This window comes from Moschus berezovskii, chromosome 1 (genome assembly GCF_049115385.1).
Source record: "Moschus berezovskii isolate FMDL1 chromosome 1, NW_MosBer_1.0, whole genome shotgun sequence".
Classification (NCBI taxonomy): Eukaryota; Metazoa; Chordata; class Mammalia; order Artiodactyla; family Moschidae; genus Moschus; species Moschus berezovskii.
In genome coordinates this window covers 62,193,376-62,218,797 of record NC_142460.1, presented here as the reverse complement: position 1 = coordinate 62,218,797, position 25,422 = coordinate 62,193,376, and the positions used below count along the sequence as shown (strand labels likewise).

Here is a 25,422-nt window from a genome sequence, read left to right as displayed (position 1 = left end):
TCTAGTGGTCCAGTGGTAAAGAATCTGCCTGCAGATAAATAATAATTAACTTAAAAATTTTAAAGGGGCATTACTTTTCAGCCATTTGCATCTAATTGTTCACCTTTAGTATAATTATTTAAGAAAGAAGTAGGACTTCCCTGGTGGTCCAGTGGTTCAGAATATGCCTGCCAAGGCAGAGAACACGTGGGGCAACTAAGCACAAGCCTCACAATCACTGAAGCCAGCAAGGTCTACAGCCCATGCTCTGCAACAAGTGAAGCCGCTGTAGTGAGAAGCCCACACACCACAACTAGAGGAAGCCCAAGCACAGCACCCAGCACAGCCAAAAATAATTCTTTTAAAAAAGAAGTAATTTTAAGTTGCTTCATTTTAGAATGATTTTTAGCTGAGAAGCCTTGCAGAGATTAAGAACACAAATTATGGGGACAATTTAGTCTAGACTCAAAATCTGGAGTCCTCTGTTTATTTGCAGTGGGATCATAGGTAAGCTACTTAACTTCCTCTGCCTTACCTTCGTCATCTACAACAGAGGTCGCCAAAGATTTCATGCAAAGATGCAGACAGTAAATAATTTTATGCTTTGTCGGTCACAAAACATAAAATTTTGCTCCTTAAATAAAAAATATGTTGCTCCTTAAATAAAAAATAACTCTTTAAAAATACAAGTGTAAAATTTACATTTAAAAAATATGTAAAACCATCATTAGCTCAAGGGCCATACAAAAATAGTAGTTTGTTCATCTGTGATCTACCTAATAGAAGAAAACGCATTTACCTTACAGAGTTGTTATGAGGATTAAATGAATTAATATGTATATGTAAAGTGCTTAGTGCCTGGCATACATATAAAATATTAAAAAAATACAAAAATGTTTATTGTCACTACTATATTTCTAACCAAATTTTATTTTCAAAGTACCTACTGTTCCTCTATGACTTCTAGCATCACATGCTGAATTGAAATTTGAGGAAGAATTTAATTTGTTCTTTTTGGTTTATTCCAAATAACCAGAAAAAAAGCTTAACACTGTGAGTCCATGAAGCAGCCAAGTGTGGCATTAAAATCGAATGATCAAACGGAAGAGTCAGTAATGGTCCTGAGGCAATTCCTTGAAAACCCCAGAAGGAACATCCTTAATGAGAAAGATTCACCATACAATGTAATAACTAAGTTACTGGAAACATTTAATCAAACACAATAATCATTTCTCAAGGTACTTCCTGCCAGTCACAGAAATGAACAAATCTATTTGAACATCCACTTAAGGGAACATTTAATATTTGGTTTATTTTTTAACTAAGAGAAAGAATGAAATTAAAAGACACTTGCTCTTTGGAAGAAAAATTGTGATAAACCTAGATAGCATAATAAAAAACAGAGACTACTTTGCTGACAAAGGTCCGTATAGTCAGAGCTATGGGTTTCCCTGTAGTCCTGTATGGATGTGAGAGCTGGACCATAAGGAAGGCTGAACACTGAAGAATCACTGCTTTCGAACTTTGGTGCTGAAGACTCCTGAGAGTCCTTTGGACAGTAAGATTAAACCAGTCAATCCTAAAGGAAATCAACCCTGAATATTCATTGGAAGGACTGATGCTGAAGATAAGAAGCTCCAATACTTTGACCACCTGATGCGAGGAGCTGACTCATTAGAAAAAAACCTGATGCTAGGAAAGACTGAGGGCAAGAAAAGAAGGGGGCGGCAGAGGATGACACAGTTAGATAGATGGCATCTCCGACTCAGTGGACATGAGTCTGCGTGAATTCCAGGAGACAGTGAAGGACAGGGAGGCCTGGCGTGCTGCAGGCCATTGGGTCGAAAAGAGTCAGGCACCACTTAGCGACCGAACAACAACAATGAAGGAATAATCAGAAAGCAGAAAATATGCACCGAGTCAGTTAAAATGCACAGTACTTTAATGTACCAGAGTTACAGGCAGATGTATTTGCCTTAAGTTTTCTCAAGGGTAACTGCATATATTTACAGAAATTACAACATGGTGGGCTGAACATTTCAAAGGAAAAAAATAAATAATCAGAAGATAATTCATAATTTTTAGCAGACAACCTACAAATGAAAAATATACACAACTCAGCTCTTTTGTGATTTATAAGGCACAGGCTGAATAGGGCCACATTATAAACATTTAAATGCAAAATATACAATAGGCTACCTATTGTATATTGTATATACAATAGACACCTCATAAAATGTTAACTTTTCAACATTTTATGAGGTGTCATATTGAAATGTAGAGCATAATGAATTAATTTTTGCAACACAATGATGTCTAAACATAAAAAAACTTTGCTTTAGCCTAAAAACATTTTAATTGCATAATATGTTAAATACAAATGCAATACCCTCCGTGTATATACATTTATACGGCATGCTGTGACCACTAAAGCCCAACTTACTTCTACATAATCTTTAAATGAAAAGAGTACAAATGGATGCTTATAAACTAGATTTGGAGATTATGGAAACAAAGGATAAACAGTCAGTACCCTCTTCTATGTATTTGCATAGGTATGAACTAGTTTGTGGAATACTAATTAGTTCAGTATTAACATAGTTTTAAGAATTATTCTTATTATAGTCATTTCTGCCCAGTTTAAAATTTGAAGTGTTAAACAGACTTAAAACAAAAAGCAAAAATAAATAAATAAAGTAGTAGTCCCCTGTCCATGACCTCCTCCACACCCATCCTAGTCTCCCATCCCAGTGAAGACTATTCTATCCTTTTAGCTATTCTTATGGCAGATATCTCTATATTTCTAAAATCAGTATTACTCTTAGCTCTTGAATCATCTATTTTAAACAGATTGTTTTGTTCTGAATCCCAGAACCACCATTTACTAGCTCTGTGACCTTAAACAAGTAACATTTTTAGGTTCTTTCCTTGTCTATAAAACAAATACTAAAATCTACTACATAAGGTTATTGTCAGGGTTATATGATGCAAAATACCATACATATATTAATATTTTGCTCAAAATACAATGATAGCTATTATTATTGTTACCTTATGGTAGGTAAGGATTTGAATTTTCTTACACCACCACTTTCTCCATTCTCCTAAAATAGTTATAGCATATCAGTTTTTTTGTTGAATTACAGTGTTTTCATCTTCACATCTTTTTTATATTTGAAGCAACTCTAGATTAATGAGACTCATATTGTATCCTCATCAAAACCATTTATGAGCAGTTGGCAAGCTAGCTAAAATGCTGGATCACTAGAATAGTCTGGGCAATTTTCAATTTGCCAAATTCCAAATCACTGGAACTTCTGGACTAAGAGAAACTGGATTATAGAATTTTTACTATAGTTTTAAAATTATTATATTCAAATCTCTGTGAAACATGTCCATACTGTAGTCATTGTTCAGTTCAGTTGCTCAGTCGTGTCCGACTCTTAATACACCTTTATTACTCAATTACCTTTTGCCTTCTGTTTCTTTCATTTTCACAGCTAAGGATATTTAAGATGCTACGTACTGTATATTACAGTTTTCCTTTATGTGGAATATTTTTCAGGATTTACACCACTGCTCTATCCACAGTTCCCCAGTGATTGATTAAAAACGAATGCTTCCATTTAGTGTTTACAATTTCAAGTAGTCTCTAAGTTGTGGGAAGCAACACAATTTGCAAACAGTAGATGGCAGAAGTATGTTTAAAATTCTAAAGAACATTTTTGCAGCAGTTCATGCACAAGAAAATCATAGTTGATGAGTCACAGTCTATTTTAACAAAGTACCACAGTAAACTGGACACAATTTAAAGGAAGAAAGAAAAAAATCAACTGTAAAAATTAATCTTAAAATGCAATATTTTCATTCAGCCAATGAAATAAATTAGACACTATGTAGGAAAAGATTCTCAAATTTTCCCTCATTATCTTTTAAGTTCTCTGATAAGCAACATGTTTTATTTACCTTCTATCACATCACCATTGCCAAGGACAACGCCAAACTAGTACAGATACAGAGATATTTCATATGTATTCACTGAATAAATGAATTCTGTTTAACTTGGTCTCAGATAATTTGCAAATGTTTGACAGTAAAACACCAAATGCCATATTAACACAGCATTATTATTTTCAGCATACAAAGCACACTAGTTGGTACATTACATTTTATGTTATGTTGATGGTGACATACAGTAAAGCTTTAATATATATTCATTTACCTAAGGACCCTTATAAATATTTAAAGTTCTTTTTCACAAGCACATCATGCTACAAAGTCATATCATAAACTATATTTTTGGACAATTAAAAAATAAAATGCATTATAGGTATCATTAATCATGATGGGGTACTGAGATAACTCTGACTGTATAAACATTCTAATTACAATCAAATGTAGACTTACCAAGAAGTTGATAAATCTAGGGAGGGAGCTCTTTGGAGGGAAGATTTAGTTTTGATATAATTAATGGTCAGATTAGCATACCTAAAGTCCTATCTTCTTAAAAACCTCATTAAGAGTCCATAAATGCAGCAGAAGATTATAAAGTATTCTTAGATGTAAAGACACCTTTAAAAAATGTATTCAGTTTGCCTTAATATATATTTCTTGAATTGAAAACTGTTGAGGTTTCCAAATACTATTTTTTCATGTCTTCACAGCCTGGATCTGATCTGATAACAAAAACCAAACAAAAAGTTATTAGTATCTACAGGGAAAAATCTACTTTCTAAAGTAATCAAAGACAAATCTGTAACAATAGGTAGAAACCCATGCATACAACTGCTTTTTTTTTAAAAGCACAATTCGTATTATAGGTTTTCTTTTTGTCACTGTACATGCACCCAATTGAGTCAACTAGTTCTACGAGGCTTGTATTAAAAAATCAGTCCCTTGCCTCATCCCTTCTTTCTCCCTTCACAAGCAACTACTTCCAACTCCTTTTTAGGTGATTACCTCTGTATCTCTAAATAATATGCTTTTATCATTACTTCCTGAATTCAGTGTAACACAGGGCTTCAGTTCTCACACGTTTGTACACCATTTTCTGACACCCTCATGATGCTTCCAATACTCCCATTTTCCTAAAACAGTAAAGTTTTATGTGAATACTACTCACAGCTGGGACAAGGGATAAACTTCAGTTACTTTTCCTTTCTTCTACTATATTTTGTTTTCCCTTTAGTGAATAATTGCTTTTCATCCCCAAATCTGTCTTTTTTTAAATGTAACTAACACACTTCAATCCACTACTCTCACACCGTTTCAGGCTTTACTAGTGTGAGGCATAAAATTGGTCAATCATCTTCACTTTCTTGAAGAACTCTCCATTATAGTCTTGTGCAGACTCTTTAATCTGACCCAGCTGTTCTCCATGCTCGTCCATGTATTTTCATATGAGATCTTTCATTATTATTCTAGGATCTCTATTATCATCCCAGGGGTTCCTTCCCAACTTTCTTGTGCAGATTTCCCTATTTCACAGTACCTTATTTTTTTCTTCTTGCTTTAATCCTTTGTATACCTCTGTATACTTGTATACTTTTGTATTCCAAGTATACATCTGTGGCTACTTTAGTATTAATAAACTGTATAGAAAGTGAACTCTTCAGACTTTATGTGGCTGAAGATGTCTTAATTCTCTACAGTTACAATACACTGATACTGCCTGAGAATATTATTTTCTCCTTAGATCTTTCCAGGCACTGCTTTCAAGTGTTGCTGGTGAGAAGTCTGATGCTGCTTTGTTTCCTTATCTAAGGAAATCTTTGGATGAAATCTCTCATTTTCTTCTCAGGAAATTTGGTGAATTTTCCACCATCTTCAGTGTTGATTTTAATGATGCACCTTAGTATGGGAATATTTTCATCCACCGCCTAGGGCTCTAAAGGGGTCTTATAACTAAAAACTCATCATTCAGTTCTGGAAAATAATGTTTTATGATTTGATGACTTTCCACTATTTTCTGTTCTCTTTCAGAAATTCTTACTAGGATTTTGGGCCTCATAAATGACTCCTTACTTTATCTTTTCTCCCCCCATTGTCTTTTTCGTACTTTCTTAGAGAATGTCTCTATTTTATCTTCTTTTGATTGAGTTTTCCATTTCTATTTGTTGATCAGTCACTCAGTCATGTTCGACTTTTTGTGACCCCATGGACTGCAGCATGCCAGGTTTCCCTGTCCTTCACCATCTCCTGAAGCTTGCTCAAACTCATGTCCATCGAGTTGGTGATGTCATCCAACCATTTCTACTATTCTATTACTATTTTCCAAGAACTCATATTTTTGTTCTTTTTCAATTAGTATTCTTGTCATATTCATGAAAGTAATATTCTTTTATCTCTTTGAGGCTACTTGAATAGTATCTTGAAACGTTCTCCCTAAATAGTCTTTTTCTAAACTTTTTCTTTTGCTCCATAATTCCTAATGCTTTGTCTTCAAATACTTGGCAATCCTTTGCTACCTTCTCATATGTATAAGTGAACACTATAAAGTTGACTGGAATTTCATTACATGTGTGAGGCTTGTCAAAAGTAATCATCATCCTAGTGTATAGCTAGGCTGTTTCCTTGAGAATTTCTAATGTTAACACCTTTAGATCTTTTCTCTTAGCTGCTCTGACTCCTCAAAGCTGGCTTTCTATCTTCTACCTATTGCCAGTGTCTTCTTGGAGAAACAGGAGTAAGCAGAACATGGTTATAATCTTCAATATGAAACTTTCATTTACTCCTCATTTTCAGTTTAGCATTCCAACACACAGCTGTGCTCAGTGTTCACCCCAGAAATACTATGTGACTCTCTGCAAAGAATGAACCTTCAATCTTCTTCTGGGGCATGGACCTGTGCATCTCCTTTCAGTCTCACCTCATCCTTATTTCTAATTTCCATCAATTCCTGAGCCTTTGAAGAGATCTGCAGTGTAAATTAGGATGGTTTCCAGCTTTCTCCAGTGCTAGCTTAGAATTCCACTCTCTCAAGTCTGTTAAGTTATTCAACATTCATCACATATTTGGCTTCAAAATTTGGTTACCATTTTTGTCACTCCCATTCTTTTTGTCCTCAGTCTCTTCACTCTTGGTGAGATTTGAAGAGGGGATGAAACTAAGTGTGTGTCCAATCCTTTGCTTTTCAATGGAATGTCCCGATACATAGTTTATAAAATTCTTATATAAAAACTGGAAGCATTATCAACTTTTCCATAAGATAAAGTGACTCAGTGAATAAGTTTCACGAGTCATGTGGAACAATGTTTTGTTTTTTCATAAATATTTAAGTTTTGGAGCTAGAAAACAACTTACATTTCTGAGATAGTTCCTATATATTCTCTGGTGGTTTTAAAAAATATTTAATAGTCTACTTATGGAGTCTTGTCTTTGGGCCATAATTGACAATCCCTCCAAAAGAGAATAGAATCATGGCGCAAAATGTGTTATTTAATACTTTATCCTCAGTTTTTCAACCTTAAATTTAAAATAATAAAATTAAATTGGTCCAGAATGAACCAGAGCCGTCTTGTTTACGATGTTAATTTTGCAAGGAAAATGAAGAGACATAAGTTCAAAACATCTTTCAAAGATTTACAGAAAAACTTCTTGATAGTAAGGTAACAAGCAGAGGCACAGACTAGTTTCCTAAATTTACTGCTACTTATTTTGCAAAGTAGGTTTTTACCTGTTTCAAATCCAAAGACAGGAGCATCAAAAATATAAACTATTTACTATAACATAGAAATTATGAACAAAGGATCTCCTACTCAAAACCAAACTGATATAGTTTTAAATCTGCATACTAAGTTTCCTCTTCTGTTAAACAGAGAAGTTACATAAAAGGATAAACTGAACATTTTTTGAGTGTTTTCTTAAGCTAGGCACTTTAATACATAGAGCATTTCATTTAATCTGTATGGCAACTTTGGATATTTTATTTTTTAATTTTACAGATGAGGAAAATTATCTGTATAATATAAAGACATTAGTTAATAATTAACAAGTAGTGGAACATATCTGACAGACTCAGAGGTCGTCCAAGTGTTTTTTACTTCTACATCATGCTGCCCACATAAAATGGGGATACTACGACTTACCTTGCAGAAAATTGTAAAGTTTACATAAAATAATATGGCAACCCAAGGGCACAACTTTTTTTTTTTCAATAATGTATCCTTCTTATAAAGATTTGGGAGTTAAGATACAAAGATAATGGATCAGAAAAGTCAATGAAAAAAATTAAGATTAGAGTTGGCAAGTGGCATTGTGATGTTGGATCATTACTGACACCTAGTGGCCTTATGGTTACAGACAAAATAAAAAGTACAATTTAAAATCCAGATGACCATCACTTATTTTCAGTTAAGTACTGTGCTTCGTATTTTTTATTATAAACAATTGTGGGTTTTGATTCACACTATATCTCTGCTGTGAGCAATAATAAGTACTTAAAATAAGAAATAAAGGTTGAAAATATGTTTCCAGTGTCTTCTCTAGAATGTTCCTTTGTAATCTGTTTTATGTGGAATCAGTCCCATAAAGTGGTCACTTTGACCACTTCTTTACACCGTCTGAGAAACTAAACTGTTGTGTTCAAAGAAAAATCCCACTAGTGATTCTGAGAACTTTTAGAGGTTCTTAGTTAAGTTTCACTTAATTGTAAAATGTAACTAGAAGGTTCGTTGCAGTGTAATGGTAAACGGCATGATGACTATATAAACACACAAGAGGGAAACAAAAATACAACAGTCTGTGCAGTTAACTAGAACACCACATTTTACTAATAACACAAATATTTATTAGATATAATTTAGTACTTTGAACCAAAGAAATATTATGTCTCTTTATGTATGGTAAGCAGGATCCACCATGACATACAGTAGAGGAAAAAAAAAAATCACATATAGCTGGAATAAAAAGGATGTGTAGAAGAAATTAAATTTATAGCCACAAGACCACAGCTCATGGATTAACAAATTAATCTCATTATTCACCCTTATTCAGAGCAGGGAGATTCCTAAAATCATCCACTGTCCTGCTCAAAAATGGAAATTTTTTTGCCTGACCTTCAGGGTCCTATAAGAAGGATTTATAGAACTCGGTTTCATGCACATTCACGTTTTATTTCTCTGTGTGGGTCACTGTGCTTCAAGCCATTCCTGTGTCTTGTAGACAATGTAACCTTAGGGAAAATGATAGATCTTAATTTAATCCCTGGTATAGTTAGCCTGTACCAACTATGATAGCTATTTTGATGAATAACATATAGAACTGTGATATACAGAACACTAATAGAATACCAGTATATACAGTACTAAATATGAGTACTAAAATTTGCAGAAACATGCCATGTATAAATGGAGCTATATGTGGAGTACAGCATGACTCTTGAAAGACACATGCCACAAAGATTTTTATGGACAGTAGAAGCAGGTCTAAAATTTATCCCAAAATTCAAATGTGCTTCTATTACTAGATCTGACAGAAACTTATTGCTATGAATTAAAATTACATTCTAGAGTTGTCATGTATATTGATGTAAGTACTTTTTATTTAAATAAATCCTTTATAAAAATGTAACTGAAGTAAATGGAGCAAGGTATTGGATACTTACTGTATTGTATTTTCTGATAGCAGAAATAGATGGAAACAAGAGGGGGAAAGGCAGAGATATAATAAAACGTAAAAAAGGACAGAAAATGTGACTGGAAAGAAAACAAAGGCTGAAGATGCAGTTTTCTATGATGTACCTTGAAGCCAGTCTACACCTTCTTGCAATCCTTCTCCTTTTATGGCATCACTAGCACTGAAATAAAACCAACAGAAAAATATCCATTTCATCAAAAAACTGTAAGAATAAAGAATTACAATTTTGCCCTATGGCAAATTAATGCATTTAATAACACATCTGAGGAAAACTGGCTAAGTACTGAAACTGAATATACATAGGATATAAAAGTCTGCGTGTTCAGGATCAAGGCATGAGAAAAATATTCATTAATTTATATGGACATCTGTAAAAATACATCATTAAAATCTTACTATTCTAGGAATATTACTTGGGCTGGCATTAACAAAACATGCTTTGAGCTATTCTCTCAGTAGTGGGATTACAGAGCACACCACCATCCTACCTCCTCCCCTACCAGCCCCAATGATTCAATAGCATTTATTTATTAGAAATGCTTTACCTGGGTTGTAATTTAGCCACAGGATGGAGTGACTTTATTTGAAACGAAAATTGATATCTAAAAGGTATAAATCTGTAACTGTAACTCTGGTAAACTGGTAAAATAAAAAAATCCCAGTAGACTTCAACCATAGTTTTATATTTATTGGTTTCACAAACCTCAATAGGTTGTTTATCTCTTTGGCCTTCAGTTCTTGCTTCTCTAAAATGGAGGAATATTACCACTGGCCTCATGTGATTATTATAAGAATTAAATGTTTGAGATATGCATATAAAACATTGAATACAGAGTCTTTTCATTGTCACTCCATTCTTGAAAGTAAGAAAGCCTAAATCCTTATTGTGACATTATTTTATAAATAATAAAAGTTAAATTATATAAACTAAAACAATAAAATGTAGAGGATTTTTTGAGTATGAGATAATCTTTTTCTAAGACTCAGACAGTTTCGCGTAATATGTTACTGACATAATTATCTAATAACAATTAGTATACATAATTAGATTTTCTGTATGATTAAGACTGCTTTTAGTGTGCTAAAGCATGATTTTAAAATGTACTAAATTATCTTAAAACAGTTAATTTGATTCCAATCAAAAGAGAAATTACTTTCAAGGAATTATTTACTGGACCAAGAACATGACTTATCATAGAATTATTTTAAAATGGGAAGACAGAAATAAATAGCATGAGATATGCAATTATTCAAAGAAAACTATGGATTACTTTTATTAACAGCAAAACATCAGTAACTGAAATACTTATATCAAGAATGACCAACATATTGACTTTTATCACAAACTTCTAGTCCCACCTAAGAGCACAGTGCCATGAAGAAACCCTTCCCCTTTGGTGGAGGTGTCACTACATTTCTAAAAATCTTGCATATTTCCTAATAATTCCCAAATGTTTAAATTCTACCTTTCCTTTCAAATTAATTATAAGACTCATAACTGGAATGAAAGCCAGAGTCTTCACCATTTTCTGCAAGGCACTATGTGACACAGCCTCTGGTTATTTCTCAGGGGCCTCATCTACAATTCCCCCCTACCTCTCTGTTCCAGCCATCAAGGACTTCTTGCTGTTTCCAGACAACATCAGGCACATTTTCATCCAAGAGCCTTTTCACTTACTGGCCTCTCTATCTGGAAAAGTTATTCCTCCAAACCTTTGTGTGAATTGCTTCTTGACTTCAATTATATCTCAGAGGGAGACCACATTCATTATTCTTTCTCTTACTATTCTACTTTTTTTTCCCCACCTTCCCAACTGATGTTTTTATTATCGGTTCCCCTCTCAAGATAGTAAAAATGCAAATGCAAACATATATCACTCCAGGGACTCAGTCAAAGAACACATGGGGAGAATTAAAACAGAATCAGACTTGAAAATCAGAGTTGACTATATGTTTAGTAAAATGGTCAAAAATAAACCAAAAAAAATTTCCAGACTATACATCTCTGTAATCTCTCCTTTACTACCCAAATTTATTTGTACCTAAGGCAAGAGAGATGCAATATTTTATCTCTGCACCTCTCAGCATTACTTTTTTTCTCCAAAATTAAAGGAGAAATTTATTTTTAGTTCAAATAAAAACCTTAACAAGTGAAACACTAATTGGAACTTAGTGAGATGTCCAGTTTGAATTAAGAAGTCAAAATTTTAGACAACTCAAAAGAAAAGCTTAGCATTCTTCTACACGTTGTATAGAAAATAAAGAAACTGGCAATATGCTCTAAGTCCATATCCTTATAGCATCAGATATTATTTTTTTCTCTTACTAAAAAAGTTAAGGTGTCACAATTAAATAAATAAACCTATTAGAATTCAGTAGCTAATTATTAAGGAGAAAGACATTTTCCACTTGCAAAATTAATTTCTACTTCAAAATTAAGAGGAAAACTACATCTTTTACTAATTAGAATTGACCCATATTTTGAACGTTGTACTTTCCATTAATGTAGTCAGCACACTTAGGGCAAAATTTAATTATTCTACTTCAGATATTATCATTTTAAGTATGATTAACAAAAACAGAAAGGTTCTATCTTAAGATAGTTCTCTACACCAATTCCCTCCTGTCTTTATCAACAAAATACCACAGAACCTCAAATTCCAACTCAAGAATAATTTAGTAAACACTGATTTTTCCTCTGATTTCCAAAGTAAGGAGGGTTTTACTCATGATACGTGGCCTTAGGTACTGAAAAATTAGTAGTATTACTCTTTCAGCACCATGGTTAGCTCTTAAAGTTTTCCTCTGAGTTCTACCACTTCCTTCTTTCCTAGATTTCTTTGCCTCTGTGTTCAGCCTTTCTCTATAGAGGAGAAGGTGGGGACCAGGGAGAGGTGGGTGCAGGGTGAACAGAGGGAAGCTTAATGTAACATAAGGTAGCAGCAGGCATTAAAATACTATCCAATATATAATTTCTGGTTATCCTCATCAGAATATTTTGGCAGAAAAACACGCTGGAATTAAATATATTAGTAAGAAACTGCTTTCCAAGTAAAAATGTATAATAATATCAGACTCTAATTATTTAAGATTTCAGTTTTACAGTATGTCCGAATAAGATAGATTTTTATATTTCTGTTTATTCATATCAACAAGTATTTATTGTGTATCTCCTAAGTACCTATGAGTAGGTACCTACTAAACAGGCACTGTTACTATTCTGGGGGTTACAGAGTGAAAAAAATCAATGAAATCCCAGGTCTCATGGTACTAATGGACTATTATAGGAAGATAGGCTATACAGGAGAAAAGAAAAAAGAAGAGGTCATATGGCAATAGATGAATAAAGCAAAGTAAGGAAAAAAAACACAAGAGATGGGGGTAATGTAAGGTGATATTTCAGAGAATTATCAAGAAAGGTCTCTTTCTTAAATAAAGTGCAATAGTAAGCAGAAAAATTATTTTAAAGAATGATTCAGACAAAGGGAAAGTGCAAATGCCTTGAGATGGAACTGTGGTTGGTTGATTCAATGTGCAGAATTAGTGTGGCTGAAGCTGGGTAAGTAAGCAGATTGATTAAGTTAATTCCTTTAAACAGTTGTTTTAGTTTTTCTATCCCTGAAAAGATTTGAAAAGGTTTTAACAATACATTACTGAATACCTGCAACACTACAATTTTATAAAACATTATCTTTACCTTTCATCCTACCATGTTAAGTCACTTATATAGTGAGCTTGTAAAAAAACCCTGAAGTTGGAGATTTTTTCAGAATAAAATGAAATGTAAATAAAAGACTTTACCAAATATGCCATGGTTTATCTTTGATGTCCTCTAAACATAGCCACTGAGATACTTTTACAGATGTCACTGCATCTCTAAGATCCATTTTGTTTGCAAAGAATAAGATTGGTATTCGACGGTGCTTAATATCTAAAAGAGAAAATAAGACTATCATCACACTTCTAGCTTTTTGAGTTATCTTCCCCAAAATCCTTAAAACTGAAACCCACTAAAATTGTCTTCCAATCACTTCTTCCCATATCACACATACATAAACATTTAAAGGCATATACTGTTTGGCTTGAAGCTCAACATTCAGAAAACTAAGATCAAGGCATCTGGTCCCTTCACTTCACGGGAAATAGATGGAGAAACAGTGTCAGACTTTAACTTTTTGGGCTCCAAAATCACTGCAAATGCTGATTGCAGCCATGAAATTAAAAGACGCTTACTCCTTGGAAGGAAAGTTATGACCAACCTAGATAGCATATTAAAAAGCAGAGACATTATTTTGCCAACAAAGGTCTGTCTAGTCAAGGCTATGGTTTTTCCCGTGGTCATGTATGGATGTGAGAGTTGGACTGTGAAGAAAGCTGAGCACCAAAGAATTGATGCTTTTGAACTGTGGACTGAAAGGAGATCCAACAAGTCCATTCTAAAGGAGATCAGTCCTGGGTGTTCATTGGAAGGACTGATGCTAAAGCTGAAACTCCAATACTTTGGCCACCTCATGCAATGAGTTGACTCACTGGAAAAGACTCTGATGCTGGGAGGGATTGAGGGCAGGAGGAGAAGGGGATGACAGAGAATAAGATGGCTGGATGGCATCACTGACTCGATGGACATGAGTCTGAATGAACTCTGGGAGTTGGTGATGGACAGGGAGGCCTGGCATGCTGTGATTCATGGGGTCACAAAGAGTCGGACATGACTGAGCGACTGAACTGTCAAGCATATATTTAAGTGATAATAGAATTTAAAATACCCTTCTTCCTAAGGTTATCTGCACAGTCCATGGAATTCTACAGGCCAGAAAACTGGAGTGGATAGCCTTTCTCTTCTCCAGGGGATCTTCCCAATCCAGGGATCAAACCCAGGTCTCCCTCATTGCAGGTGGAGTATTTACCAGCTGAGCTACAAGGGAAGTAAAATTATCTGCCCTCCTGTTGGAACTGTAAACCAAAGATGGATGAGGGTGGGAGTGGAGGGCTCATTAAACAATTACTGAACAGCACCTAGCAAAGAGTCAAACATTTTGTTTCATTTTTACTGTCAACACAAAGGAAGAAAACTTCAAACAGAAATATTATAGAAGGAGGACAAGAATGTAAATGGACTAGTCAAAGGACATAAGGTGGCTGAATGGATATTTTTAAAAAGACCTATACATAAGTTGCCTATAAGAGATTCACTTCAAATACAAAGAAATAAACTGACAGGGAGAGGATGGAAAAAGATATTTCATGCAAATGGAAATGAAAAAAATGGTGGGGCAGCAATGCATATACCAGACAAAAGAGACTTCAAAACAAAACTATAAAAAGAGGCAAAAAAGGACATTAAAGGACAGTGCTCATGGGATCAATTCAAGCAGATAGACAGTTGTAAATATGTATGTACCCAACATAGGAGAGGTTAAATATATAAGGCAAATATTAACAAATGTAGAAATTGACAGCAACATAATAATAGTAAGGGGTCTTTAACTTCCCCTTCCATCAATGGAAAGATCATTCACATAGAAAGTCAATAAGGAAACAGTAGCCTTAAAAGACACATTCAGTTCAGTTCAGTCGCTCAGTCGTGTCCGACTCTTTGCGACCCCATGAACTACAGCATGCCAGGCCTCCCTGTCCATCACCAACTCCCGGAGTTTACCCAAACCCATGTCCATTAAGTCGGTGATGCCATCCAGCCATCTCATCCTCCATCATCCCCTGCTCCTCCTGCCCCCAATCCCTCCCAGCATCAGGGCCTTTTCCATGAATCAACTCTTCGCATAAAGTGGCCAAAGTATTGGAGTTTCAGCTTCAGCATCAGTCCTTCCAATGAACACCCAGGACTGATCTCCTTTAGGATGGACTGGTTGGATCTCCTTGAGGTACAAGGGACTCTCAAGAGTCTTCTCCAACACCACAGTTCAAAAGCATCAATTCTGCGGCACTCAGTTTTCTTCACAGTCCAACTCTCACATCCATACATGACCACTGGAAAAACAATAGCCTTGACTAGACGGACCTTGGTTGGCAAAATAATGTCTCTGCTTTTTAATATGCTATCTAGGTTGGTCATAACTTTCCTTCCAAGGAGTAAGCGTCTTTTAATTTCATGGCTGCAATCAGCATTTGCAGTGATTTTGGAGTCCAAAAAGATAAAGTCTAACACTGTTTCCACTATTTCTCCATCTATTTCCCAGGAAGTGATGGGACCAGATTCCATGATCTTCGTTTTCTGAATGCTGAGCTTTAAGTCAACTTTTCACTCTCTTCTTTCACTTTCATCAAGTGGCTTTTTAGTTCCTCTTCACTTTCTGCCATAAGGGTGGTGTCATCTGCATATCTGATGTTATTGGTATTTCTCCCGGCAATCTTGATTCCAGCTTGTGCTTCTTGGGCTCAGGGTTTCTCATGATGTACTCTGCATGTAAGTTAAATAAGCAAGGTGACCATAAACAGCCTTGATGTACTCCTTTCCTATTTGGAACCAGTCTGTTGTTCCATGTCCAGTTCTAATTGTTGTTTCCTGACCTGCATACAGGTTTCTCAAGAAGCAGGTCAGGTGGTCTGTTATCCCATCTGTTTCAGAATTTTCCACAGTTCATTGTGATCCACACAGTTAGATCAACTTAATAGATATATACTAAAAATGCAAATTAAAATTGCCAGGAAATATCACCTTACATCTATGTGTCAGAATGGCTATGGTCCAAAAGAACACAAATAATAAATATTGGTGTGGATGCACAGAAAATTGAACTCTTGTACACTGTTAGTAGGAATGGAAATTGGTGGAGCTACTATGGAAAACAGAATTGAGGTTTCTGGAGAAGGAAATAGCAACCCACTCCAGTACTCTTGCCTGGAAAATCCCACAGATGGAGGAGGCTGGTAGGCTGCAGTCCATGAGGTCGCTAAGAGTCAGACACGACTGAGCGACTTCACTTCCACTTTTCCCTTTCATGCACTGGGAGAAGGAAATGGCAATCCACTCCAGTGTTCTTCACTGGAGAATCCCAGGGACGGGGGAGCCTAGTGGGCTGTTGTCTATGGGGTTGCACAGAGTCGGACACAACTGAAGCGACTTCAGTTCAGTTCAGTTCAGTTCAGTTCAGCCGCTCAGTCGTGTCCGACTCTCCGCGACCCCATGAATCACAGCACGCCAGGCCTCCCTGTCCATCACCAACTCCCGGAGTACACTCAAACTCATGTCCACAGAGTCGGCAATGCCATCCAGCCATCTCATTCTCCGTCGTCCCCTTCTCCTCCCGCCCCCAACCTTTCCCAGCATCAGAGTCTTTTCCAGTGAGTCAACTCGTCGCTTAGCAGCAGCAAAAAACTAAAAATATAACTACCATGTGAGTCAGCAATTCTACTGTTAAGTATTTTTAAAATAAAAAAAATAATAATTTGAAATGATACAAGTACCCTAATGTTCACAGCAGCATTATTTAAAATTCCTAAGATATAAAAGCAACCTAAGTGTACTTAGCAGATGAATGGATAAACATGTGGTACATACATATAATGGTATACTACTCAGCCGTAAAAAAGAATTAAATATCACCATTTGCAACAATATAGATGGACTTGGAGGGTGGTATGCTGGATGAAAGAAGCCATACAGAGAAAGACAAATATTGTATGACATCACTTATATGTAAAATCTAAAAAAATACAACAAGCTTCTGAATGTTAACAAAAAAAGAAACATACTCACAGACACACAGGTAGCAAAACAGTGGTTACCACTGGGGAGAGGGAAGGGTGGAAGAGAAGTTAGGGATAGAGGATTAAGAGGAACAAACTACTATGTGTAAAACAAATAAGCTATAAGAATATTGTATAATACAGGGAATACAGGCAATATTTTATATTTAGTATAAATGGAACACAACTTAAAAAACTGTGGATCATCATGTTGTACATGTGAAATTTATATGATACTGTACATCAACTCTACCACAATAAAAGGATATGGAAGATGTGAATAACACTATCAATGATATTTACAGAACTCTTCACCCAAGTATAACACGATACACATTGTATGGAATTGAAGATGGAACATTCACCATGCTTAACCATATATGTTAGGCCATATATTTCTAAGAATGAAAATCTTTGAAATAGGTTATTTGATCAAAGAGAATTAAATTAGAAATCAATAACAAAAAGACACTTAGAAAATTCAAATATTTGGGAAACTAAATAATAACACACTACTAAATATAATCCAACCATCAAAGAAGAATTTACAAGGTAAGTCAGAAAATACTTTAAGCCGTAAAAAAGAATTAAATATCACCATTTGCAGAATTTGTGAGATAGTTAAATCCTCAGAAAATATGTATTGCTTTAAATGCTTTTATTATAAAAGGTAGATATAAAATACTTTATAAGAAAATAAATATATAAAATCAACAATTTGTACTTCAATCTAAAAAAAGATAAAGAGAAAATGAAATTCAATTTAAATACAGGAAGTTCAAAATAAAAACAAAAATTGGTAATAAAAAAAGAGCAGAAATTTTGAAATCTGAAAAAGACACATCCACAGAGGAAACTGCCAAAGTTAAAATTTTTTCTTCGAAAATTAGTAAAACCATATAAACTCTCTAAAAGATGGAGCAATAAAAAAGGGAGGAAACATAAATTACCAATATTAGAAATGAATGAAGATATGTATATCATACAGGTCTTAAAGACATTAAAAGGATAATGAGAAGATGATACAATTTTATGTCAACAGATTTCACAACTTATAAAAATTAACAAATTAACAGATTCGGTTATATATTACTAGAACTGACCCAGGAAGAAATACAGAATTTTAATAGCCCTACCTCATTTAAAGAAATTGAATTCATAGTTCATGCCCCGAACATACACCCAAAATCCTGAACCAGATGGCTTCATTAGTAGATTTTATTTAATGCTTAAGAAATAATAACAATTCTAAACAAATCCAAAACATAAAAAAACAAATAAAAAGAGGAGAAGTAACTGCTCTTCAAGTCATTTTACGAGGTCTCTACAGGCCTAATACAAAATCAGAAGAGGCCATTACAAGATAGAAAATGACAAAATGAAATCCATTATCCTAAGTGACATAAGTCAGAAAAAGACAGATACCATATTCTCTCACATGTGAAATCTAAAGAAGACAAAAAATATCTAAAGAAAACAAACTGATGGATGCAGAGAAGAAACTGGTTGTTGCCAGAGGTTACTGGGGTAGAGAGAGCTTGAAATAGATGAAAGGGGTCAAAAAGTACAAACATCCAGTCATGAAATAATTTATGAGATGTACTGTATACCATGGTGGCTACAGTTAGTAATATTGTATTGGGTATTTGAAGGTTGCTAAGAGTTAGAGCTACGCCAAGGCCTTTGACTGTGTGGATCACAATAAACTGTGGAAAATTCTGAAAGAGATGGGAATACCAGACCACCTGACCTGCCTCTTGAGAAACCTGTATGCAGGTCAGGAAGCAACAGTTAGAACTATACATGGAACAAGAGACTGGTTCCAAATAGGAAAAGGAGTACGTCAAGGTTGTATATTGTCCCCCTGCTTATTTAACTTCTATGCAGAGTACATCATGAGGAACGCTGGGCTGGAAGAAGCACAAGCTGGAATCAAGATTGCCGGGAGAAATATCAATAACCTCAGATATGCAGATGACACCACCCTTATGGCAGAAAGTGAAGAGGAACTCAAAGGTCTCTTGATGAAAGTGAAAGAGGAGAGTGAAAATGTTGGCTTGAAGCTCAACATTCAGAAAACGAAGATCATGGAATCTGGTCCCATCACTTCCTGGGAAATAGATGGGGAAACAGTGGAAACCGTGTCACTCTTTATTTTTTTGGGCTCCAATATCACTGCAGATTCTGATTGCAGCCATGAAATTAAAAGACGCTTATTCCTTGGAAGGAAAGTTATGACCAGCCTAGATACCATATTAAAAAGCAGAGACATTACTTTGCCAACCAAGGTCCGTCTAGTCAAGGCTATGGTTTTTCCCGTGGTCATGTATGGATGTGAGAGTTGGACTGTAAAGAAAGCTGATAGCCGAAGAATTGATGCTTTTGAACTGTGGTGTTGGAGAAGACTCTTGAGAGTCCCTTGGACTGCAAGGAGATCCAACCAGTCCATTCTAAAGGAGATCAATCCTGGGTGTTCATTGGAAGGACTGATGCTAAAGCTGAAACTGCAATACTTTGGCCACCTCATGCGACAAGTTGACTCACTGGAAAAGACTCTGATGCTGGGAGCGATTGGGGGTAGGAGGAGACGGGGACAACGGAGAATGAGATGGCTGGATGGCATCACCGACTCGATGGACATGAGTTTGAGTGAACTCCGGGAGTTGGTGATGGACAGGGAGGCCTGGCGTGCTGCGATTCATGGGGTCGCAGAGAGTCGGACACGACTGAGCGACTGAACTGAACTGAAGAGTTAGAACTGCACATGGAACAAAAGACTGGTTCCAAATAGGAAAAGGAGTATGTCAAGGCTGTACATTGTCACCCTGCTTATTTAACTTATATGCACAGTACATCATGAGGAACGCTGGGCTGGAAGAAGCAAAAGCTGGAATCGAGATTGCAGGGAGAAATGTCAATAACCTCAGATATGCAGATGACACCACCCTTATGGCAGAAAGTGAAGAGGAACTAAAAAGCCTCTTGATGAAAATGAAAGAGGAGAGTGAAAAAGTTGGCTTGAAGCTCAACATTCAGAAAACTAAGATCATGGCATCTGGTCCCATTACTTCATGGGAAATAGATGGGGAAACAGTGGAAACAGTGTCAGACTTTATTTTTTTGGGCTCCAAAATCACTGCAGATGGTGACTGCAGCCATGAAATTAAAAGACGCTTACTCCTTGGAAGGAAAGTTATGACCAACCTAGATAGCATATTAAAAAGCAGAGACATTACTTTGCCAACCAAGGTCTGTCTAGTCAAGGCTATGGTTTTTCCAGTGGTCATGTATGGATGTGAGAGTTGGACTGTGAAGAAAGCTGATCGCCGAAGAATTAATGCTTTTGAACTGTGGTGTTGGAGAAGACTCTTGAGAGTCCCTTGGACTGCAAAGAGATTCAACCAGTCCATTCTAAAGGAGATCAGTCCTGGGTATTCACTGGAAAGACTGATGCTAAAGCTGAAACTCCAATACTTTGGCCACCTCATGCAAAGAGTTGACTAACTGGAAAAGACTCTGAGGCTGGGAGGGACTGGGAGAAGGAGGAGAAGGGGATGACAGAATGAGATGGCTGGATGGCATCACCGACTCGATGGACATGAGTCTGAGTGAACTCTGGGAGTTGGTGATGGACAGGGAGGCCTGGCGTGCTGTGATTCATAGGATTGCAAAGAGTCGGACACAACTGAGCGACTAAACAGAACTGAATTGTCCTGAAGAGTACATCTTAAAAGTTCTCATCACATGAAAAAAAAAAAAATTTCTAACTATGTGTCCTTATGGATGTTAACTAGAGTTGTGGTGATCATTTCACAGTACAGTTGACCTTTGCACAATGTGGGGGCTGGAGCTCTGACCTCTGCACATTCAAAAATCTGTGAATAACTTCATGGCTGGCCCTCTGTATCTGCGGTTTCACATTTGTGGATTCAGTCAACTTTGGATCATATAGTACTACTGTGGCACTATTTGAAAAAAATCCACACGTAAGTAGACCTTTGCAGTTCAAATTCCAGTTGTTTAAAGGCTAACTGTATATACAAGTATCAAATCACTATGCTGAATACCTGAAACTGATATAAAATTATATGTCAATTATATCTCAAAAAATGTTCACACCAACTTTATCCATAATTGCCCTAAGTTAGGAACAGGTCAGGTATCAATTACTAAACACGGGTAAACAAACCATGTTACAGTCATATAATAAAATATTACAAAGCAAAGAAAAGGAGTAAACAAGTGACATACACAACAACATGCGTGACTCCCCAAGATATTACACTGAATGTAAAAACCTAGGCACAAAAGTGCATGTACCTTTTCCCACCACTTATATGAAATTGTAAAAAAGGTAAAATTTTGGAGATTGAAATCACATTTGGAGCTCTTCTGGCCGCTTATAGTGGGTGCTGATTGGAAAGGGGCATGAAAGAACTTACAGGGTGATGAAAATATTCTGTTCCTTGTCTCGGAGTGTACAGACAAGAACAGTTACATGAATATATGCATTTGTCAAAATTACAGAACTGTATACTAAAGATTGCAGCATTTCTCTGTAATACATATTATATGTAAATTAAAAAAAGTTCAATATATATTTCAGCTGAGAAATCCCTTTTTTGGGAATCTAACCTATAAAATAAATGCATAAGTATATATAGATACATGCACAAGGCTTTAGTTGAGGAAATTAAGTTTCCCATTTTATTTATTTAAAGCAGATGTTGTAAGACATATTTCATGTTTTGGTCAATGTCATGACTTTTTTTGGGAAAGAGGGGAAAAGATTAACAAAAAGGGGATGTAGAATCAAAAATGCCTTCTCAATCCAGATAAAAAAAGTGAAAAAGTCACAGAAAAAGCACAGATTGGATAGTTTTCCCCCCACATATTTGAATAAACTTGAGGTTGTCCAATAAAAATGCCAAAGATATTGTGGTTAAGCAGAAAGAATTCTTAGAAGGCCACATACTATTTCTGTTTTTATTCTAACAAATCCGCATTTCTTTTAAACCCATTTTCTAAAAGTACTGGTACAAAAGTCACTTAAATCTTTCTGCATGAGCAAAGCCAGAAATGCAGAATTCCACAACAGTACTGAGAACTCCTGGGGGGTGGGAGGGAAGGAATATCTAGCAACACGCGAATGACTGAATAAACCATGATACATTCATAGTATGGCATGTTAGGCATCATTAAAAGAATAATTGTATACATGCAATTTGACTTGAAAGGATTTCCACCATGCAGTGATATTTGAGAATAGGAAGATGCAGAAGAGTATACAGAATATGATCCTGTTCTAGTAAGTAATGATGACAGTCCTCATAGCCCCCAACCCTATATGGTTGGCCCTCTGTATCTGCGCACTCCACACCCATAGATTCAACCAACAATGGATGGAAAACACTCAGCGAAAAAAATTACAGAAAGTTCCTGAAAACAAAACGAATTTACCGCGCGTTGGCAATGTATTAGTTGCTCAGTTATATTTGACTTTTTGTGACCCCATGGACTGTAGACCCCTTCTCCAGGGGATCTTCCCAACCCAGGGATCAAACCCGAGTCTGCTGCGTTGCAGGCAGATTCTTTACCATCTGAGCCACAGTATTTATATTTTGTTAAGTATTATAAGCAATCTAGAGATGGTTTAAAATACATGGGAGGATGTGCATAGGTTCTATGTAAACACTATTTTATATAAGGGACTTGAGCAACTACAGCTTTTGGTATCCTTAGGGATCCTAGATACCAAGGGATAACCGTATATATCTTTGGTACCTGTATATGCTGATGTGTGTGTACATATGTTGGTATATCTGTGCATATACATAATATGAAATTATAAGCAAAGGTATGAAAGAAAAAGTACCAAATTGTTAATACTGTTATCTTAAAAGGGAATTGGAGGGCTGGCAGTAATTTAAAAATAGAAAAGATCTGTTTTAAAAGAATTCTCACAATAAATATCTAAGAAATACTGTGATTACACATTCACACTTACGTAAAGATGGCAACCAAAAAAATTTTTAATGTGTTGAAACATCAATTTTAACTTTCACTCTTATTCTTTTTCTGTTCATCTACTTTGCTACTGATACATTATTTACATGATCAGGAAAAAAGGGCACTTTTAATTTCAGGAAATGAAGATCAAACACCTGGAAAACACTGCAAATGGCTTTGAAATTTAAAAATATATATGGTATTGCAAATTTCACATAATTAATATGCTTTAAAATTTAAAAATTTTAAATAAGATTATACAGCGTAAACAACGTGTTTTGCTGACATCAAAGAACAAAACATCACACATGACGCCAAAGCATAAACATCACAGACTGAAAGACACACACATGTACCTGGATGATTCAGAAGAGTATGAAGTTCTTCTTTGGCCACAACCATTCTTAATTTATCACTACTATCAATGACAAAAATAATGGCTTGTCCTTCTCTGTGTAATATAAAGAATGAGAAAAATCAATGATAAACATTTTTCTACGTTAACTATTCATTTACATATCTTAAACCGTTTATTATGTCTTCATGTCCTATGACGATTTATCATTACAGGCGTTGGTGCTGTTCCTTATTAGCTTATATGAGCAATTAATATTGCCATATTTTGATTAATATATTAACCAAATTAGTAACATTTCATGTAATTTTTATTCATTTGGATCATAACATGGTAAATTTAATGACTCATTTCATAATTTTAAAAAATAACAAGTTGGGCTTCCCTGGTGGTTAAGAATCTACCTGCCAATGCAGGGGACACAGGTTCAATTCCCTGATCCAGGAAGATCCCACATTATGCAAAGTAACTAAGCCCATGCACTACAATTACTGAACCCACACTTTAGAGCCTGTGAATCACAACTACTGAGCCAAAGCGACTCAGCTTCTGAAACCGAGAGCCTATGATCTGCAATAAGCAGCCACCACAATGAGAAGCCTGCATACTGCAACTAGAAAGTAGCCACCGATCACTGCAACTAGAGAAAGCCCGTGTGCAGCAATGAACTCAGCATGGTCATAAATTTAAAAAAAAAAGGTAAAAACACAATCCTATTACACAGGCACAATCATTAATATTTGCAAATAAATCATTTTCAGCACTTTCTTTGTACATGTGTGTATGCACGTGTACTCAGTCCTGTCCAATTCTTTGCAACCCCATGGACAGCAGCCTGCCAGGCTCCTCTGTACATGGAATTTCCCAAGAAAGAATATTCATATACGAATATCTACACCTGTATTTAAATGGACTCTTGCTATTTTATTCTGCCTTTGATATATATGTAATCACTTCTTTAATCATTTTTATAGCATAGTTTGAACTACTTTTATATGAAGCATTAAACCATAAAGAGGCTTTCAATAAAGTTTTTTTTGAAAGACATCTTTCAATAACATCTTTCATTATACTGAGTATGTCATTAAATATTGTATCAAACTTCTATTGTTGGGCTTCACAGAATATTTCCAATTTTCATTATTATGAAAAACTTTGGGATAAACATCCTCCCAAATACATTTTAAAAATTTATTGATATTTTAAGATCTCTTCTTAGGAACAGAATGCCTAGGAATACATATGTAATTTAAAGTTTTAGATAAACACTAACAAATTAGAAATGCTATATCAATTTTATAATACTATCAGCACTTTTCCCACTCCCTGGCCAGCATGGTTCTTATTCTTTTCAATTTTTTACCATCTTAACAGCATATTATTTTACTTTGCATTTTATTAATTTCTTGTTAAGTTCAATATACTTTCATATACTTATTAGACATTTATTATATTTTTTTGTGACTCACTTATTCCAGTCATAAATCAAGATTTTTAAAGTTCAATGTCATTAGTACTCCCATGCATATAAAAAATAAAACAACTTTTTAATACCACTGTCTGCTATCATTTAAAAAGATGAATGCATTTTATTACAGTCATACATTACCAGTGGATATAGAAACTGATACAACTGGAAATATACATCAAGAGCTTTAAAAACATTCAGTCACTTTGAGCCAGTAATTTCAATTCTAAAATTTATACTAAGGAAACATGAAGTATGACAGAGATTT

General features: G+C 35.3%; 1 protein-coding gene across 2 annotated transcripts in view; it reads right to left on the bottom strand.

The window, feature by feature from the left end:
• Positions 1 to 2,103: 2,103 nt before the first annotated feature.
• Positions 2,104 to 25,422, bottom strand: part of ARL6 (ARF like GTPase 6) — a 39,028-nt gene continuing 15,709 nt past the window's right edge. For both annotated transcript variants that reach the window (XM_055398978.2, XM_088836288.1), the window contains exons 5-8: positions 23,688 to 23,782; positions 13,417 to 13,546; positions 9,720 to 9,775; positions 2,104 to 4,655 (exon numbers count right to left, since the gene is read on the bottom strand). In XM_055398978.2, the coding sequence (XP_055254953.1) occupies positions 4,630 to 4,655; positions 9,720 to 9,775; positions 13,417 to 13,546; positions 23,688 to 23,782 (307 nt within the window). In that variant the 3' untranslated portion in view covers positions 2,104 to 4,629. The remainder of the gene's footprint in view (positions 4,656 to 9,719; positions 9,776 to 13,416; positions 13,547 to 23,687; positions 23,783 to 25,422) is intronic.